The 16,646-nt window shown below is 47.9% G+C and overlaps 1 protein-coding gene across 3 annotated transcripts in view; it reads left to right on the top strand.

Moving 5' to 3' along the window:
- maptb (microtubule-associated protein tau b) overlaps positions 1–16,646 on the top strand; it is a 554,848-nt gene that overhangs the window by 104,384 nt on the left and 433,818 nt on the right. For all 3 annotated transcript variants that reach the window (XM_068013095.1, XM_068013097.1, XM_068013094.1), the window contains 3 exons: positions 5,278–5,345; positions 5,520–5,696; positions 9,387–9,528. In XM_068013095.1, the coding sequence (XP_067869196.1) occupies positions 5,278–5,345; positions 5,520–5,696; positions 9,387–9,528 (387 nt within the window). The remainder of the gene's footprint in view (positions 1–5,277; positions 5,346–5,519; positions 5,697–9,386; positions 9,529–16,646) is intronic.

Raw genomic sequence — 16,646 nt, 5'->3', positions numbered from 1 at the left:
TAAGTTCGCGGATGACACAAAGATTGGCCGAGTGGTTAACAGTGAGGTGGAGTGTCTTGGGTTACAGGAAGATATAGACGGGATGGTGAACTGGGCGGAAAAGTGGCAGATGGAATTTAACGCTGAAAATACACTTTGGAAGGAGTACTGTGACACGGAAGTATTCAACGAATGGCCTGACACTGTGAAGTTCCGAGGAACAAAGGGACCTTGGCGTGTTTGTCCATAGATCTCTGAAGGCAGAAGGGCAGGTTAATAGGGTGGTGAAAAAGGCATATGGGACACTTGCCTTTATCAATCGAGGCATAGATTACAAAAGCAGGGAGGTCATGTTGGAGTTGTATAGAACTTTGGTAAGGCCACAGCTGGAGTACTGTGTGCAATTCTGGTCACCACATTATAGGAAGGATGTGATTGCATTTGAGATGGTGCAGAGGCGATTCACCAGGATGTTGCCTGGGATGGAACATTTAAGCTATGAAGAGAGGTTGGATAGGCTTGGGTTGTTTTCACTGGAGCAGAGAAGACTGAGGGGTGACCTGATCGAGGTGTACAAGATTATGAGGGGCATGGACAGGGTGGATAGGGAGCAGCTGTTCCCCTTAGTTGAAGGGTCAGTTACGAGGGGTCACAAGTTTAAGGTGAGGGGCGGGAGGTTTAAGGGGGACTTGAGGAAGAACTTTTTACCTAGAGGGTGGTGACGGTCTGGAATGCCCTGCCTGGGAGAGTGGTAGATGCAGGTTGCCTCACATCCATTAAAAAGTACCTGGATGAGCACTTGGCATGTCACAACATTCAAGGCTATGGGCCAAGTGCTGGCAAATGGGATGAAGTAGACAGGTCAGGTGTTTTTAATGCATCGGTGCAGACTCGATGGGCCGAAGGGCTCTTCTGCACTGTATTATTCTGTGATTCTGTGATATAATACACACAGGGACTACAATATACACAGGGACTAGAATATACACAGAGCTACAATATACACAGGGACGATAGTATACACAGGGACTACAATATACACAGGGACTAGAATATACCCGTAGCTACAATATACACAGAAGCTACAATAGTCACAGGAACTACAATATATACAGGGACTACAATACACACAGGGACTACAATATACACAGGGACTATAATATGCACAGGAGCTACAATATGAACACAAACTAGCTTATACACAGGAGCTACAATATACACAAGGACTAAAATTTACACAGGGACAATAATATACACAGGGATTATAATATAAACGGGAGCTACAATGTACACAGCAACTACAATATGCACAGGAGCTATATTATGCACATGAACAACAATATACACAGGGACTACAATATAAACAGAGCTCCAATATACAATGGTGCTACAAAATGCACAGGAACTACAATATACACAGGGACTACAATATATACAGGGACAACAATATACACAGGAATTACAATATACACAGAGCTACAATATACACAGGAGCTACAATAATCACAGGAACTACAACAGTCACTGGAGCAACAATAAACACAGGAACTACAATATACAAAGGGACTACAATATGCACAGGGATTACAATATACACAGAGCTGAAATATACACCAGGATTACAGTATCCACAGGAGCTACGATGTACACAGGGACTACAACAACACAGGGACTACAATATACACAGAGCTACAATATACACAGGGAGCACAGTATACATAGGGACTACAATATATACAGGAGCTACAATATACACAGGGAGTACAATATACAGAGGGACTACAATTTACACAGGGACTATAATATATACAGGAGCTACAATATACACAGGGAGTACAATATGCACAGGGATTACAATATACACAGAGCTGAAATATACACCAGGATTACAGTATACACAGGAGCTACAATATACACAGGGACTACAGTATACACAGGAACTACAATATACACAGGAACTACAATGTACACCGGAACTACAATATGCGCAGGGACTACAATATGCACAGGAGATAAAATATACACAGGAAGGACACTATACACAGGGACTACAATATACACAGAGCCACAATATACATAGGAGCTGCAATATACACAGTGACTGCAATATACAAAGTAGGAACAATATACACAGGGACTACGATAAACACAGAACTACAATATAGGCAGGGAGCACAGTATACATAGGGACTACAATATATACAGGAGCTACAATATACACAGGGAGTGCAATTTACACAGGGACTATAATATAGACAGGAGCTACAATATACACAGGGAGTACAATATACAGAGGGACTATAATATGCACAGGAACTACAATATACACAGGGCCTACACTTTACATAGGGACTATAATATACACAGGAGCTACAATATACACTGGAACTACAAATACACAGGAACTACAAATTACACAGGGACCATAAGATGCACAGGAACTACAATATACACATGGACTATAATATACACAGCAGCTACAATATACACAGGAACTACAATATACACAGGGACTACAATATACAGAGGGACTATAATATGCACAGGAACTACAATATACACAGGGCCTACACTTTACATAGGGACTATAATATACACAGGAGCTACAATATACACAGGAACTACAAATACACAGGAACTACAAATTACACAGGGACCATAAGATGCACAGGAACTACAATATACACATGGACTATAATATACACAGCAGCTACAATATACACAGGAACTACAATATACACAGGGACTACAAATTACACAGGTATTACAATATACACAGAGCTACAATATACACAGGAGTTACAATAGTCACAGGAACTACGACAGTCACAGGAGCTACAATATATACAGGAACGACAATTTACACAGGAACTACAATAGAAAGAGAGCTACAATATACACAGAAGCTACAATATACACAGGGACGATAATAAACACAGGAGCTGCAATATGTACAGGAACTACTATATACACAGGAGCTACAATATACACAGGGCCTGCAATATGCACAGGGACTACAAAATACACAAGGACTATAATATACACAGGGACTACAATATACACAGGAACTACAATATACAGAGGAACTACAATATACACAGGATTGACAATATACACAGGTACTACAATATACACAGGCACTACAATATACACAGAGCTACAATATACACAGGGACTACAATATTCACAGTGCTACAATTAACACAGAGACTACAATTTACACAGTAGCTACAATATACACAGAGCTACAATATACACAGGGTCTACAATATAAAGAGAGCTACAATATACACAGAGCTACAATATACATAGCGACTACAATATACACAGGCACTACAATATACACAGGAGCTACAATATACACAGGAACTACAATATACACCGGGACTGGAATATACACAGGAACTACAATAGGCACAGGAGCTACAATATACACAGGAACTATAATATACACAGGGAGTACAATAGTCACAGCAACCTCAATAGTCACAGGAGCTACAATATGCACAGGAACTACAATATACACAGTGACTACAATATGCACAGGGACTACAATATACACAGGAACTATAATATACACAGGGAGTACAATAGTCACAGCAACCTCAATAGTCACAGGAGCTACAATATGCACAGGAACTACAATATACACAGTGACTACAATATGCACAGGGACTACAATATACACAGGAACTACAATATACACAGGGACTGCAATATACACAGGAACTACAATATACACAGAGCTCCAATATACACAGGGACCACAATATACACAGGCACAACAATATACACAGGAGCTAAAATATACACAGGAATACAATATACAGAGGGACTACAATATACACAGGGACTACAATTTACACAGGAGCTACAATATACAAAGGGACTACAATATAAATAAAGCTACAATATACATGGAGCTACAGTATACACGGAGCTACAATATACACAGGGACTATAATATACACAGGTACTACAATATACACAGAAGCTAAAATATACACAGAAGCTACAATATACACAGGAACTACAATATACACAGGAATTACAATATACACAGGAATTACAATTTACACAGGGACTACAATATACACAGGAGCTACAATATAATCATGGACTACAATATACACAGGGACTATAATGTGGACAGGAGCTACAATATAGACAGGAGATACAAATGCACAGAAGCTACAATATACACAGGGACTACAATATAAACAGGGACTACTATATGCACAGGAGCCGCAATATACACACGAACTACAATATACACAGGGACTACAATATATACCGGGGCTACAATATACACAGAGACTACAATATACTCAGGATCTGCAATATACACAGGATCTGCAATATACACTGGTAGTACAATATAGACAGGGACTACAATATATACAGGGAATATAATATGCACAGGAGCTACAATATGCACACGAACTACAAGATACACAGGGACTTCAATATACGTAGGGACTACCACTTACACAGGAGCTACAATATGCACAGGGACTACAATGTACACAGGGGTTATAATATACACAGGAGCTTCAATATACACAGGAGCTACAATATGCACACAAACTACAATATACACAGGGACTACAATATATTCAGGGACTACAATATACACAGTAGCTGCAATGTACACAGGGACCACAATATACACAGAGCTACAATGTACACAGGAGCTATAATGTGACCTGCACCTGGGTTTCTGCTAACCCCAATTAAAAATTTAAAATGCCTTTTCAGTAATAACATGAATGTACCAAAGCTGATTTCCTCTCATTTCCCCCTTGCTCCCTCACAATGATGTTTGACCTCCATTTGATCTATCTGAGAGATTAGAAACTAAATTTGAAGGTTATTATGATCCATATCTGAACAAGGAGGCTAATTCATTGGTCCCAGTTAGTTAAAATTCCTTTGGGAATTTGGTGCCCCATTTTGTGGAATGAAATGCTGAAATCCTCCGAATGAATAGCTTGTGAAGCACTAAGCCAGCCACTTTGATAAAAGTCTGTGTTAAAATATTTCCCAATCAGATGGGTCAGGTGGGTATTCACTTCTGATTTCTGCAAGTCACAGCCAGGCCTCAGCATCTTAAACTAAGTGTTTTGGATTCAGTGGGGCCGGATACAGTTTGTGGGCTTTGTGGGAAGGAAGTGTTCCTTCATGGGAGTTCCTGCTACTTTCTGCCTTTGCCTCACAGCACCCACCTTAAGTCAGATCTTTTTTAATCTCCCATTTGAAATTGGACAGAACCCATTTTGTTTTGTTCTCTGTTTTTAGCTCAACTGCCTGTTGCAGGTGAAGAAGAAGTCAAATCCAAGGCAGCCTGCCCCGAAAGCAAGACCAAGGTGAGAGTCACGCTACTAAGCAAGCTGCTTAGCATTCAGGCCACTCCATCAACCCACTGGCATCCAAACTTTTCATTTCTTGTTTTACTATTTAAAGTTATTTCACCATAATTTTATTTGGTTTATGGAATTCATATTTTGTGTTGTCATTTTGAATTTTATTTTCCTGTAAAGAGCTCCACACCTACATCTGCAAAAACATCAAAAGCTAGACCTCAGGCCTCTACTATTCCTAAGAGGCCTATTACAGCTGCCCGTAGCAACAAATCTTCCAGCTTTGTCTCCACCCCCAAAAGACCTCAGTCTGCTACAGGCCAAGATGGTACAGGAGCTAAAGAGCACAGAGCAAAGGTAAGGATCACATCTTTAGAGGAGTTCTCTCAACTGCAGCAATCTGATAACCAAACACAAATGTCAATAGCCCAGCTTAACTGCTTCATGTTCAATTCATTTATATTCATTCTCTGGAACAGATAGAAGTGTTTCAAGGCTCCCATTTTACCAAGTCAGCTATTGGCTCAGTGATGACCGAGAATCCCACTCTATTCAGTGACAACTCTTTCATGGATCACATCTACCCATCACACCCTGCCATCCCGACCACCCCATCCCCAACACATCAACCCCCCCATTCCCCCATCAAGCCCTTCACCCCTCCATGCCCCAATTCCCCTGCCCATCAAACCCCATCACCCCCCCCATCTCCCGTCAACCCCCACATCACCCATCCCCCAACCCCCATCACCCTCCCCCAATCCCCCATTACCCATCATCCTCCATCAACATCCTCATCCCCATAACACCCCATCACTCCTCCATCCCCCCCATTCCTCTGCCAAAACCCACATCACCCCTCCCCCATCTCCCATCAAACTCCCCATCACCCATCCCCCAATCCCCATCACACATCCCAATCCCCATTACCCATCACCCATCCCCCAATCCCCATCACCCATCCCCCAATCCCCATTACCCATCCCCCAATCCCCATCACCCATCCCCCAATTCCCATTACCCATCTCCAAATCCCCATCACCCATCCCCCAATCCCCATCATACATCCCAATCCCCATTACCCATCACCCATCCCCCAATCCCCATCACCCATCCCCCAATCCCCATTACCCATCCCCCAATCCCCATCACCCATCCCCCAATTCCCATTACCCATCTCCAAATCCCCATCACCCATCCCCCAATCCCCATCATACATCCCCTAATCCCCATCACCCATCCCCCAATTCCCATTACCCATCTCCAAATCCCCATCACCCATCCCCTAATCCCCATCATACATCCCCCAATCCCCATTACCCATCTCCAAATCCCCATCACCCATCCCCCAATCCCCATCATACATCCCCCAATCCCCATTACCCATCCCCCAATCCCCATCACCCATCCCCCAATTCCCATTACCCATCTCCAAATCCCCATCACCCATCCCCCAATCCCCATCATACATCCCCTAATCCCCATTACCCATCACCCATCCCCCAATCCCCATTACCCATCATCCTCCATCAATGCCCCCATCCCACATCCTTATCCCCATCACTCCTCCATCCCCCCATTCCTCTGCCAAAACTCCCATCAGCCCTCCCCAATCTCCCATCAAACACCCCAAGGAACACCCCCATCCCACACCTCCACCCCTCCATCACTCCCCATCACCTTCCATCCATCATTCCACTGCCCATCAAACCCCTAATCATCCTCCTATTCCTGCTCCCCCACCCTTCCGTCAACCCCTATCCCAGATTCCATCATCCTCCCATACCCCCTCCCCATCTTCCATCACCCCCCATCCCAGCCCCGGCCCTGCCATCACCCCATCACAACCCATCACCCTCCCATTCCCCTCCCCAATCCCCCTCACCCGCCTCCCAGCCCTTCCATCACCCCCCATCCGGGCCCCCCAACACCCTCCCATTCCCCCTCCCCCACCCTTCCATCGCTGCCCCACCCCCTTCCGGCCCCCCCCATCATCTCTATCCCAGCCCCCTATCACCCTCCCATTTCCCCATCCCTGACCCTTCCATCACCCCCCCCCATACCAGCCTCCCATCACTCCCCATCCCGACCCTCCCATCTCAGCCCAGCCCCCATCATCCCCCATTCCCCCACCCATCAAACACCCATATCCCAACTCCCATCACCCACCATCAAATCCCCATTACTCTCCCATTGGCCCTCCCCTACCCGTCTCTTCACACCCCATCACCTCAACCCCTGAGCCCCCTCATCTTCCCTAATCACCCTCCATCAAACCCCTCATCACTCTCCCCAACCCCATCACTCCCCATTAAACCCTCCATCAGCCAAGCCCCCATCATTCCCTCATCCCACATCTTTGGCTCAGTTCCCACATTTCCTAGTGCCACGCCTCCAGCAGGCACCTCACTATGCCAGGGCTCCAATCAATGCACCTTCTGTATTCCTTCTATTTCAGTCAATGATGTGACTGAGATTGGTCCCATGCCCTGGATGATTCTCGATATCAGGACATACTGGAACTCAGCTCTGTTCTCCAAACAGTGACCTGCCCCTCACCCTGCACTGAAATATGTCTCTGCGATTTGCTTTCTAATAAAGCATGTGGAGGAAGATGCTGCTCATGCCCAGCTGTAATTGTCCCTGGTTGCACCTCCTTACTGCTGCTCTCATTATCAATAAATCTAGGTTGAGTCACATTAAAAATCTCGTTGAAAGATGGATTCCAGCCATGGCAAGGTCAAGACTGGACTGGCAGTAACACTGTCTCCTGCTCAGCCTTTCTCTACACAGTCACTTTTTTTTAATTTCATGGGATGTAGGCATCACTGGCAAGGACAGCATTTGTTGCCCATTCCTAATTACACTTGACTACTGAATTCAGAGGGCAGTTAAGAGTCAACCACATTGCTGTGGGTCTGGAGTCACATGTAGACCAGGCTGGGTAAGGACAGCAGATTTCCTTCCCGAAAGGGCATTAGTGAACCAGATGCGTTTTTATGACAATCGATGATAGTTTCATAGGAACCATTACTGAGCCTAGGGGCTGAATTTTACGCTGCCTTAGCAGGTCGGATGGTGCCGTAGGGGAAGATAGTGGCATCGTAAAATTGAGCGGGAGGCTTTGGGAAGCCTTCCTCTATCCTGCCAACTTTACAGAGGGGATCCACCCACCTGCCCGAGGCCAATCAAGGCCCATAAGTGGCCACTTAACGGCCACTTAAGGGCCCTTGCCCGCCTCCACAGGTATTTTACCCGTGGCAAGAGGGCGCGCTGGGGACATGAAAGGCTGCCCAGCAATAGCTGCCAGCCTTTCCGCGCGCCGAGGGGTTGGGGGGGGGTGGTGCCATGGCAGTCGGGCCCAGGGTGCCTGATTGAGGCCGCACCCCCCCCCTCACCCCACTCCCAACCCACCCCCGCCCACCCCAAACGACCACCCTAGCCTCACCAGAGCACGACCGATCCCCCTGGTGAGGCATGCCCAACTTATCTTCACAATTGAAGCTTGGGGACCTGTACAATCTGGGACGGATCCCCAGGCTAGGTGGAAGCGGGTTCACCACTGACGTAAAAGTCCCATCTGCCTAAGATATAATCCAGCCCTAGGTTTCAGTTCCAGATTTTTTTTTAATTACTTGAATTTTTTTATTAATTAATTGAATTTAAATTCCACCAACTACCATGGTGGGATTTGAATCAATTTTCCCACCATATTAACTTGGGTTGCTGGATTACTAGTCCAGTGATATTACCACTAACCACCATCTCTCCTGTGAGGAGCAGGGTTAACTCACAACATAAAAACACTGCCGTTGGTGGTGTGACCTGCAGTGGAAAAAGGCCGTTCGGTCCATCTAACTTAGCTGGTGTAAAGCCCCAGACAGGCAGAGCCATCACTAAACTTGGCCCTCATCATTGTCAAGGCCAGGAAGTTAGGGCTGGGGAGTATAAAGAAGGGAAATGGATTTTGTGTAAATAGTTATGGAGTGTTTGGCACTGTCAGACTCGAGTAAACATTCAAACTAACGGCCCAGTGATTCCATTCAGGTGCCAGAAACGAGGAAGACTTCAGGATCACCAGCACCATCTGGCCTCAGAATGCCAGGAAGCATCGGTGCAAAGACCCCACCCAAGTCTGCACCCAGTCAGAAGGGAACCCCTCACTCTCCTGATGTCAAAAGGGCAACAGGTAAGTGTGAGGAGTGGAGGATGAGGGAGGAAAGGGGAGGGGGAACATGAGGGTGGGACTGGAGTGAGTGAACACACTCTGGGACTGGGCACAGTGAGTCAGACACTGTTCATTCACACTCTGACTGGATGTTCAACTGTTTCCTTTCGAAGTGGAGTTTTGTTTAGTCTGGAGTCTTTGGGGTAGATTTTATCTTTGATATTATAAAACACTGATAACAAACACATCCATTTGACATCTTTCTCCAACGGAAATAAAAAATGGTGAGAGATGCAAAGCAGGCTGTGATTCGTTATCACAAAAAGTCAAATGATCCCTTTGTCTTTCTCTTAAAAAGGTCTCGGCCTCCCTTGACCTGATAAAAGCAGCCGATGATGCATGAAGCTGCAGTTTCTTGTATACAAATTCCACCCCAACAATTTCTTGCAAATTGACCCCAAAGGCAGAGCAACTGGTTGTTGAACCTGAACTGTATGGATTGTTGATGCTGTGCTCGTCCAGGCAGGACTTTATACTCAGTAGTTACCCCTGTCCTGTCTCGACTGTCCAGCCCCTTAACCCAGACTGGATCAGCTGGTAGATCTTGCCCTGTATAGATTAGTTGTGGGTGTTTAAGGCAGACTCAACAGTCAGTTTCTCTCATTTTAAATCCATGTTGTGTGCTCAGGATTGCTGTTCAATCGCACTGACCCCCAGACCAGGCAATCATCTCACTCAAGGTTCCTCATCAGTAGATTATTGGGTTCACTCTGCACATCACTAAAACCCGAAACTTTGGGAATCCAGGAGGGGGCCATAACAAGTCAGGTCTGATGTCACTGTTGTGTCCATGTTTACAGAGACCTCTTCATCCAGGTACTTGATAGTACTTTCCCATTCTGGCACTGCTGAATGATGGGACATCACTTCCACAAATATCAGGCAGCATCACCCAGGTGACTGTTCCTCCGACACAATCCGAGACAGTGTCAACCATGCTCTACATGAGGGCCATGCACTGGATGGAAGCTGGGTGTTATTGGGGGCTGGGCACTGGATGAGGCCCAGGAACTGGATGGGAGTCGGACATTGGAAGGGACGCGCTGGACTGTGTATCACAGCGAGCCCTGTTTGTACACAATAAGCACACATGTTCCCAGCAGTCTTGTGGCAGTGATCAGGAGCAGTAACTCTGGCCTAACAACACTACAGGCAATTCCAGCAGCCCAACTAGCGCTGAATCAATGAACTTAGCCCAGTCTGAGGAATGAAGCAAACAAACATTCTGCTGTGTGAGACTCCGGCACTCATTGCCAGCACGAGACTAAAGCCCCAACCTTGGACGATCATCCCCAAATCCCTGACCATTCCTGCCAATGTCACTGTTCCAGTCACATCCGGATCTCGTAAGGAATCATGCAAAGCACCCTTGAACTGTGATAGCCTACAGGAGGGGGCCATTCAGCCCATCACCCCGAACACAGCTCTTGATCAAAGCACTCCAAAACTAATCCCACTGCCCTATCTCTCCTCCCAGGCCTCTACCTTCCTCTATTTCAAATGTTTATCTACTCTTCCCTTCAAAGAAGTATGTGATCTCTGATCCGACCATTCCCTGGGGAAAAGCATTCCATGCTGCAACAACACTCCACAAAATGGGTGCTGATCTCTCTCCATACTCTGAGTGATCGTTGGGGACCCCTCATCTCTGACTCCCCACTGGAGGAAATGGTTCTTCCCTATTCACTCTATTAAAACCCTTCATCATTTAAAAACCTTCATCAAATCTCCTCTGAGACTTCTCAGCTGCAGTGGAATTAATCCCAGTATCTCAGGACTCTGAGCCAACAGACTGATCTATCAGACCGGGCCACAGGCTGGGATTCAGTGTTGCTATGGTTTCGTATTGCCACCTGTTTTATATTAACCAATCAAAGGTTTTATCAATTAAAAAAGGAACGACTAGGAAGCTAATTTAATCAGAAAATGTGAAGGAAACCTAACATTTCAAATTAAAATCTGTTTCTGATTACCAATGAAGCTGCCCAATCCCCACAGAGCCCACCAGTCACTGAAGGCCTCAAGTGTACTGGCGGACACTGCGTGTTTCTCTCCTGGGGCACCCGGGCAAGAATGTAGCCACAGTAGAGAGACAGGCAGTCGGGCTGAATAACCCCTTTGGCCGCCCGCTGCCTGGACCTGTTGATGGCCACCTTGACCAGGCCCAGGAGCAATCCCACCAGGTGGTTCTACCAATCTGCCCACTCCCCTCCACACCGAAAATGAAGGTACCGCCCCTCAGACAGTCAATCAGGGGCTGCAATCTCTCACATCCTACATGGAGGTGAAACATGGGCTCCTCCAGGCCGCAGAAATTACAGGCGGCCCGAGATTCTGTGAATCAACTTAACAGTCTATTGCATAGCGCCGCCATGTGCAACACCCTCCATACCAAATTCCCAATGGACAAAGGGAGGACTCCTGAGTAGAGAGCCTCCCACTGGAGGACCCACCTCCTCCAGATGGCAGGACGGAGTGCCACGGGGTCCCTAAACAGCCAACGAAGGCAAGGACGTGGAGGGTGTACAAGAACAGCCTGTACAGGAAACCCCTCCACACAGAGTAGAATGGCATGGATGGGATTTCCAAGAGATGGCTCGGGTTGTGAGGCCAAGACCCCCGAGGGAGGTTTCAGGGCCCTGCACTGATGAGAAATCCCAGCCGAACAGGGGTCAGCTTGGATGGGAGTGCTCCACACACCTGACCCACCTCAACACCCCCAGTGCGGTCAGGGCCGAGTACCATATTTTCAACATTCTCAATGGCTTTGTCCGCAAGCTCCCCGAGAGCACACATCGTGCCAGCTGCTGCGTCAACATTCAGCCTGCTCCTCCACCATCCAATCCCTGACTCTGATCACCTTGGCAACCAGTGCCTACTCCTCTGCCAACCACCTGAACCCACATTGATGGAGGTGCGAGTTCCTGAACAACATTTCCTGAAGAAATACAGCCATTCTTGATGGAGAGGGCTCTGGCTGGATCGACCATGTTCCAGACCCTGATCAGATCCTGGGCTAGAGAGGGAGGGAGTGCTCACACTGTGCTGGAGATAGCAGTGGGTGAGAGCACTGAGACTCAGTGTTAGTGAGCTTGCTTTGTGCAAGGCCAGTCCTGAACTGTTTACTGAGCAGGGGCCACAATGACATCTGCAATCAATCAGTTATTCTCCCATGGTGGCTACAGTAATGAAATCCCACTGGACACAGAGAGACAGCACAGGGACAACTAATGAGATCAGCAAATGTGACGGGAGAGGAGAATTGAAAGAGAAAAAAGGCAAAAATTAAAATACTGATTACCGGAACCACTTTGGAGACTGATGTGAGGAATCGGTAAATTATCTTTTACAAACATTTGCTCCATAGTTTTAAAATAAATTGCCGCTCCACTGTCTTCTTGTTGCCAGGCAGGCCATTGTGCAGCAAGATTTATGTTCCTCCCTAGCTGATCCCTCAGCCTGTTCCCTCAGACTGTTCCCCTCAGTCGGTTTCCTCAGTCAGTTCACCTGAGTCCGAACTCTGAGTCTAATCCCTAACTCTGTTCCTTCAGTCTGTTCCCCTCAGTCTGTCCCCTCAATCTGATCCCTCAGTCTGTCCCCTAAGTCTGTCCCCTCAGTCTGTTCCCCTCAATCTGTACCCTCAATCTGATCCCTCAGTCTGTTCCCCTCAGTCTGTCCCCTAAGTCTGTCCCCTCAGTCTGTTCCCCTCACTCTGTCCCCTAAGTCTGTCCCCTAAGTCTGTCCCCTCAGTCTGTTCCCTCAGTCTAATCCCTCAGTCTGTTTACCTCAATCTGTCCCCTCAGTCTGATCCTTCAGTCTGGTCCCCTCAGTCTGTCCCCGAAGTCTGTCCCCTCAGTTTGTTCCCTCAGTCTGATCCCACAGTCTGATCCCAAGGTCTGATCCCTCAGTCTGTTCCCCTCAGTCTGTACCCTCAGTCTGATCCCACAGTCTGATCCCAAGGTCTGATCCCTCAGTCTGTTTCCCTCAATCTGATCCCTCAGTCTGTCCCCTAAGTCTGTCCCCTCAGTTTGTTCCCTCAGTCTGTTCCCTCAGTCTGTTCCCCTCAATCTGTCCCCTCATACTGATCCCTCAGTCTGTTCCCCTCAGTCTGTCCCCTAAGTCCGTCCCCTCAGTTTGTTCCCTCAGTCCAATCCCTCAGTCTGTTTACCTCAATCTGTCCCCTCAGTCTGATCCTTCAGTCTGTTCCCTCAGTCTAATCCCTCAGTCTGATCAGTCAGTCTGTCCCCTCACTCTGATCCCTCAGTCTGTTGCCCTCAATCTGATCCCTCAGTCTGTTGCCCTCAGTCTGTTCCCTCAGTCTGTTCCCACAGTCTGATCCCTCAGTCTGTCCCCACATTCTGATCCCTCAGTCTGTCCCCTCAGTCTGTTCCCCTCCGTCTGATCCATCAGTCTGTCCCCTCAGTTTGTTCCCTCAGTCTGATCCCTCAGTCTGTTCCCCTCAGTCTGTTCCCTCAGTCTGTTCCCTGAGTCTCTCCCCTCAGTTTGTTCCCTCAGTCTGATCCCTCAATCTGTCCCCTCAGTCTGTACCCCTCAGTCTGATCCATCAGTCTGTCCCCTCAGTCTGTTCCTTTAGTCTGTTACCCAGTCTGATCCCTCAGTCTGTTCCCTCAGTCTATTCCCCTCTGTCTAAATCCTCAGTCTGATCCCTGAGTCTGTTCCCTCAGTCTGTTCCCCTCAATCTGTCCCCTCACACTGATCCCTCAGTCTGTTCCCCTCAGTCTATCCCCTAAGTCTGTCCCCTCAGTTTGTTCCCTCAGTCTAATCCCTCAGTCAGTTTACCTCAATCTGTCCCCTCAGTCTGATCCTTCAGTCTGTCCCCTCAATCTGATCCCTCAGTCTGTTGCCCTCAGTTTGTTCCCTCAGTCTGTTCCCCTCAGTTTGTTCCCTCAGTCTGATCCCACAGTCTGATCCCTCAGTCTGTCCCCTCAGTCTGTTCCCCTCAGTCTGATCCATTAGTCTGTCCCCTCAGTTTGTTCCCTCAGTCTGATCCCTCAGTCTGTTCCCCTCAGTCTGTTCCCTCAGTCTGTTCCCTGAGTCTCTCCCCTCAGTTTGTTCCCTCAGTCTGATCCCTCAGTCTGTCCCCTCATTCTGATCCCTCAGTCTGTCCCCTCAGTTTTTTCCCTCAGTCTAATCCCTCAGTCTGTTCCCCTCAGTCTGTTCCCTCAGTCTGATCCCTCAGTCTGTTCCCCTCAGCCTGACCCTCAGTTTGTTCGCTCAGTCTGATGTCTCAGTCTGCTCCCCTCAGTCTGTTCCCTCAGTCTGATCCCTCAGACTTATCCCTGAGTCTGTTCCCCTCAGTCTGATCCCTCAGTCTGATCCCACAGTTTGATCCCTCAGTCTGTCCCTTTAGTCTGTTCCCCTCAGTCTGATCCCTCAGTCTGTTCCCTCAGTCTATTCCCCTCAGTCTGATCCCTCAGTCTGTTCCCTCAGTCTATTCCCCTCTGTCTGAATCCTCAGTCTGATCCCTGAGTCTGTTCCCTCAGTCTGTTCCCCTCAATCTGTCCCCTCACACTGATCCCTCAGTCTGTTCCCCTCAGTCTATCCCCTAAGTCTGTCCCCTCAATTTGTTCCCTCAATCTAATCCCTCAGTCAGTTTACCTCAATCTGTCCCCTCAGTCTGATCCCTCAGTCTGTTCCCTCAGTCTGTTCCACTCTGACTGAACCCTCAGTCTGTTCCCTCAGTCTGTTCCCTCAGTCTGATCCCTCTGTTTATTCCCTCAGTTTTATCCCCTCAGTCTGTTGCCCTCAATCTGATCCCTCAGTCTGTTGCCCTCAGTGTGATCCTTCGTTCTGTTTCCCTCAGTCTGTTCCCTCAGTCTGTTCCCCTCAGTCTGATCCATCAGTCTGTCCCCTCAGTTAGTTCCCTCAGTCTGATCCCTCAGTCTGTCCCCTCATTCTGATCCCTCAATCTGTCCCCTCAGTCTGTTCCCCTCAGTCTGATCCATCAGTCTGTCCCCTCAGTTTGTTCCCTCAGTCTGATCCCTCAGTCTGTTCCCCTCAGCCTGAGCCTCAGTTTGTTCCCTCAGTCTGATCCCTCAGTCAGTTCCCCTCAATCTGTTCCCTCAGACTGTTCCCCTCAGCCTGTCCCTCAGTCTGTTCCGTCAGTCATTTCCCTCAGTCTGTCCCCTCAGTTTGTTCCCTCAGTCTGATCCCTCAGTCTGTTCCCCTCAGTCTGTTCCCTCAGTCTGTTCCCTGAGTCTCTCCCCTCAGTTTGTTCCCTCAGTCTGATCCCTCAGTCTGTCCCCTCATTCTGATCCCTCAATCTGTCCCCTCAGTCTGTTCCCCTCAGTCTGATCCATCAGTCTGTCCCCTCAGTTTGTTCCCTCAGTCTGATCCCTCAGTCTGTTCCCATCAGTCTGTTCCCTCAGACTGTTCCCCTCTGTCTGAATCCTCAGTCTGATCCCTGAGTCTGATCCCACAGTTTGATCCCTCAGTCTGTTCCTTTAGTCTGTTCCCCTCAGTCAGTTCCCTCAGTCTGATCCCTCAGTCTGATCCCTGAGTCTGTTCCCCTCAGTCTGATCCCTCAGTCTGATCCCTGAGTCTGTTCCCCTCAATCTGTCCCCTCACACTGATCCCTCAGTCTGTTCCCCTCAGTCTATCCCCTAAGTCTGTCCCCTCAGTTTGTTCCCTCAGTCTGATCCCTCAGTCTGTTCCCCTCAGTCTGTTCCCTCAGACTGTTCCCCTCAGTTTGTTCCCTCAGTCTAATCCCTCAGTCTGTTCCCCTCAGTCTGTTCCCTCAGTCTGATCCCACAGTCTGATCCCTCAGTCTGATCCCTCAGTCTGTTCCCCTCAGTCTGATCCCTGAATCTGATCCCACAGTTTGATCCCTCAGTCTGTTCCTTTGGTCTGTTCCTCTCAGTCTGATCCCTCAGTCTGTCCCCTCAGTCTAAAACCCTCAGCCTGAACCCTCAGTCTGTTCGCTCAGTCTGATCCCTCAGTCTGTTCCCTCAGTCTATTCCCCTCTGTCTGAATCCTCAGTCCGATCCCTCAGTCTGTTCCCTCAGTCTGTTCCCCTCAATCTGTCCCCTCACACTGTTCCCTCAGTCTAATACCTCAGT

This window comes from Heterodontus francisci, chromosome 33 (genome assembly GCF_036365525.1).
Source record: "Heterodontus francisci isolate sHetFra1 chromosome 33, sHetFra1.hap1, whole genome shotgun sequence".
Classification (NCBI taxonomy): Eukaryota; Metazoa; Chordata; class Chondrichthyes; order Heterodontiformes; family Heterodontidae; genus Heterodontus; species Heterodontus francisci.
This window is presented reverse-complemented; position numbering and strand designations above follow the sequence as displayed.